The 5010-nt window shown below is 39.1% G+C and overlaps 1 protein-coding gene across 1 annotated transcript; it reads left to right on the plus strand.

The window, feature by feature from the left end:
- Window positions 1–356: 356 nt before the first annotated feature.
- Window positions 357–2125, plus strand: LOC116015742 (putative pentatricopeptide repeat-containing protein At5g52630). The gene has a single exon (XM_031255914.1). The coding sequence runs from the start codon at window positions 357–359 to the stop codon at window positions 2061–2063; it is 1707 nt and encodes a 568-aa protein (XP_031111774.1). The 3' UTR covers window positions 2064–2125.
- Window positions 2126–5010: the final 2885 nt, after the last annotated feature.

A 5010-nucleotide genomic window follows, 5' to 3' on the forward strand; every position in this document is an offset into this window, starting at 1 on the left:
AAAGAATTTTTATGTGAAAAGTATAATAGTAAAAAATCATAATAAGTTTTTTTAGATAGTATTAAAGTCAAATTTCGTAATAGTTACAATGTGTTGTACAAGTACATTATACAAAGCTTGGACTATGATTATTTTAGTAAAGTGTTTAAGAGTTATTTGAGTGATTATGATTGAGTCTGACCAATATTAAGAATGAAGTTTCCTTTTCATTATTGATTATGAAGTCTTTTTATAGTAGAAAACGATAAATAATGTCTATTCCTAATTCTTTTATAGTCGAGTAATTAACCATTGTGGATCACCCTCGTAAGTCGTAACTATTCATTATAAGACATTATGCCATTATTTAGTCCATAATGGCTAACGACGATGAGTCTGGGGTGGGAGGCGACCCGCGACGCGCCCACGCGCGGGCCATCACAACCGGCGACGCGGCGACCAACCGCGGGGCGCTCAACAATCTCATCACTCTCTACTCCAAGTCCGGCCGCCGCTGCGAAGCCCTCCGAGTCTTTCAATCCATCCCTTCCCCCAATGTGGTTTCATGGACTTGTCTCATCTCCACATTCCACGATTCAACGCTCTCCTTCCGCCACTTCCTTTCCATGCTGCGCCATATCCTCCCCAACAACCGTACTTTAGCCGCCCTCTTCAAAACCTGCGCCTCCCTTTCTGCTCTCTCCTTCGGCCTCCAGGTCCACTCCTTGGCGCGCAAGCTGGGGCTCTCGTCCGACCCGTTTACGGCGTCTGCGCTCGTTTCTTTTTACTGCAAGGTGGGGTTTGTTGATCACGCACGGAAGGTGTTCGATGAAATGCTTGACAGAGATGAGGTTTGTTTCTCGTCCATGGTTGTTGGTTTGGCGCAGAATTCGAGACCTATTGAGGCTTTGTCTTATTTTGCTGAGATGAGGAGGGCTGGGGTGGCGTCCACTATGTACAGTGTTTCGGGGGCATTAAGGGCTGCTTCCGAGATGGCTATGTTTGAGCAGTGTAGAATACTTCATGGGCATACAGTGATGACCGGCCTGGATTTGAATGTTGTTGTGGGTAGTGCCCTGATTGATGGGTATGGGAGATGTGGGCTTGTTAGGGAGGCTCGCGCCATGTTTGATGAATTGGAAATGGTGTTGAATGTGGTGGGATGGAGCACGATGATGTCCGGGTATGCACAACAAGGGGATTTCAAGAATGTGATCGAGCTTCTCGGGTCGATGCAAGAACGAGGCATGAAACCTGATCACTACAGCTTTTTAGCTGTTTTGACTGCATTTTATCATGCAGGATTGGCTGAAGAGGCAGAAAGATGGTTCGGGAGGATGAAGGAAGAGTACGGTTTGGAGCCCTGGCTCGAGCATTATACATGTTTGATTGGTGCTATGGGCAAAGCGGGCGAACTGGAATCAGCTGAGACGCTCGCATTGACAATGCCATTCAAGCCGGATGCAGCTGTCTGGCGTGCGTTGTTATCAACGAGTGCGTATCATGGGAAGACCGACTTCGCTTGGAAGATGCGAGACAAATTGTTGGAGATCAACCCTAATGACGATTCGGCTTATGTCCTTTTAGCAAATGCGTTTGCAAGTGCGGGGAGGTGGGACGAGGTGAAGGAAGAGTGGAAGACAATGAAGGACAAGAGAGTAAGGAAGGAAGGCGGGAGGAGTTGGATTGAAGTCTGTGGGGAGGTTCATGTGTTTTTGGCCGAGGATAGGACGCATGAAAGGAGGGACGAGATTTATGGAAAGTTAGCTGAGTTGATGGAAGGCATTGAAAGGCTAGGATATGTGCCTGTGTGGAATGAAATGCTGCACGAAGTAGACGAGAAGCAAAAAAGAGAAGCACTTTGGTATCACAGTGAGAAGCTGGCACTTGCATTCGGTCTGTTGAGTGGATCAACTCCGCCCGGTAAACCTCTGAGAATTGTGAAAAATTTGAGGATATGCAGGGATTGCCATGAAGCTTTCAAGTATATTAGCAGGGTAGTAGACAGGGAGATTATAGTCAGGGATGTTAATAGATACCATACATTCTTGAATGGTAGTTGTACTTGTGGGGATAACTGGTAACCTATTGAGAATGATGATAGCTTTGCCCTTTGGCCATGGATAATCCCATTTCTTAGGCATAAGATCTTTGGTATTTGTTCCCTTTCTATTGAAATGCAACACAGGTGCTTCTGCACTGCCCACTTCCAGCAACATATTTCATCAAATAAAAAAAAAATTGTGCAACTAAAACATACCCTAAAAATTTGTGCAATCTACCGGTAAACATACAAATTACGGAGATAATCAGATTGCCTTCACCTTTGTCAAGATAAGGTCAATAGAGGAGATATCCATGACTGCCTCCATTGTCATTATATTATTATATAATAAAAACAAATCCTCCACCATCATTATACTATGAAAAAATTTTAAAAATAATTTCTAGATTTGAATAAAAAAAGAAATAACCATAACTATCTCCACCTTCGCCTTTCACCTTCATCAAGGAGGTGGAGATAACCATGGTTGCTTTTACCATCTCATCTAAATTTAGAAGCGGAGGCACTTTAGGATTAAAATCAAGGAGCTTGACATATCTGTGTTGCATAATGTTCACCACATTATATGCATGTTTGCCAACTCAACAATTAACTAGTTACTTCTCAACACTAGAAGCATCAGGTAAATTATGCTAATTATATACAATTTTAGTGTTAAATGCTTCAATTACACATGTTTTTGTTTGATGGTCTAATTACACAAACCACAAAGTTTAATAGTCTATTTAAGAATTTTTTTCCATATTATGTAAGTGCTTTTTTTCCCCTTTTTAATAAAGAGAATGAGAAATTTTAATTAATTTGTTAATATTTTGGTAAAGTGTGTAAAAAATTTTAAGTTGGAAAATCTTAAATGACATTTACACTAAATATAACTAAAAATGTTTTTAAAGTTGCACCAAGTACTAGAGTGACAATGACTTGTATTATAACCACCAAATACAATTGAGTTCTACTATACATACTCCGAAATCTTACTCGCTCATGTAGCATACGCTAATAAATTATTTTCTTCATGTGAGTCCCTATAAAAGTATCTACATCAAAACTTTAGATGTTTGGAGGAAAGGAGAGTTCATATAATGTTTTCCAATACAATTAGGCGTGCATTTTTTTGGAACCCAATGCAAATTTTATTTTTTTTTTCAATTCAAAACAGGGTGTCCCCACACTAGCCAAGACAACTAATACCCAATATAAATAGACACAATACTAATTTACACCTTAAAATTTTCCTAAGTTTATAACCGAACTCCCAGCAAAAATTCTGATTCAGAGATAAATAAGTTGCAGGCAGATCCAGCTCCATAAACAACCATACATCTAGCACTTTACTAAAGAATCCTGTTTTACAAAATATGCAATTTAAGATGAAGTATTCAACTTTCAATAGTGATTAATCAAGTTTCATCATGACCACTAAAATTTAATTCACGAAATTCCAAAAGTTACAAGTTAATACACGTAAGGAAAAGAATGTGTATTGAAATGCAGAGGGGTTCAAGTTAAACAGAATTCATCATCAAATAGAACCCCTCTCAAAATTCTCTAATAGAATATGTAGTAGGGTGCACTGGTTTACTGTTTGGCAACCTACAAAAGTCTTCCTTACCATAGCACTCACAAGTCCTAGCACACTGCAGAAATGCAGGTTTGATAATAAATAAAGGGCACTTTAGTTACCATCATTTACCCAAATGCTTTCATCATTGGTGGATCTCTCATGGACACACAATGCACTTCTGTTTCTATTACTATGATATGAATATTTGATAGACAAAGGAAAACCATAGCTACCATTGTACTAGATTCAAGTAAAGCATATGACACTACCAGCTGGAACTTTGTTTAATTTGCCTTGGTAGCACAGGCAGAGTGTAAAATGAGCACTGGCCTGTTGTCAATCAACTTAAATAGAACACATCATCGGTTGAAAATACCTAGATGGTAAGAGCAAGTATGCTCTAGTAAGATCTTGCCTACTAAATAGCTTTTGGTTATCACATGTGTAAAGATCAGAGGAATGCCCTCTACACTCAGCTACACAGATTACCTCTTCGCAATACCTTATACCAGAGGCTGAAGAGATCCTATAACATTATTTAAACACAACTTTGGAAAGTTGTCTCTAGCCTATGTGATAAAAAAGCATGTCTACCTCTGCAGAGCTTATGTGAACATACAGCATTTTACTGTACAACTTTTTAAAGATAATGGATGGTAAATAGTTTCTCAGCTAACTAGGATCAACTATGGATCCATTGCTTGAACAGCTCTCATAGAGAGAGCTATTATCAGCTCCAATGGAGTTGGCTATCTAATTACTTCGTTGTGCTGACAGAACTTAGCTGATTAAACCAGGTATGTGTGGCTTCCAACCAATCTAGACTCTATTATTTTCCTTCAGAGGATATCCTCAGAACCAAAAACACCAAAGCAAGTGCTCCTTTTGTGGCCAAAATGACAATACTGAAGCAAAGGTCCAGGTAGACGCATCATGTAGATCTCCAGAAACAGATGGTTTCAGTCTATTTCCTCTCTAGAAAGACTTTGGGTGGAATGTGTTGCACCCCTAAAATATCCTAAACACCATAAAGCCCCGAGAGTAAACAATTTTCCTTTATCACTAAAAGTTATAAATTATGTAACATAGAAATGTTCCCTCATTTAGCTTACTTTCCCACTTCTGGCAGGAAGGTCTCAACCTCATAGCAATTTTCTTCAGCTTTTCACTTACAAGGCTCTACAATTTTTAGGTGTTTTATCAATGTCCACATATCAGCTGTTATTATTTATTAACTTCTAACTTAGAAAAGCCCCAATCCACAAAAGAACAAAAGTCAATTCCCAACAAAAACTCAGAAACTAATCTCAAATAAGGAAAGCATCAATTTCTACACCTTCTACTAAACCTCCAACATAAATATTAAGCCTTCCCACTATTCTTCTCTTTGCACAATAAAACA

This window comes from Ipomoea triloba, chromosome 4, assembly GCF_003576645.1.
Source record: "Ipomoea triloba cultivar NCNSP0323 chromosome 4, ASM357664v1".
Lineage (NCBI taxonomy): Eukaryota > Viridiplantae > Streptophyta > Magnoliopsida > Solanales > Convolvulaceae > Ipomoea > Ipomoea triloba.

Excerpts from the sequence above, each read along its gene's own strand:
- LOC116015742 (XM_031255914.1), top strand. The coding sequence starts at position 357 with ATGGCTAACGACGATGAGTCTGGGGTGGGAGGCGACCCGCGACGCGCC.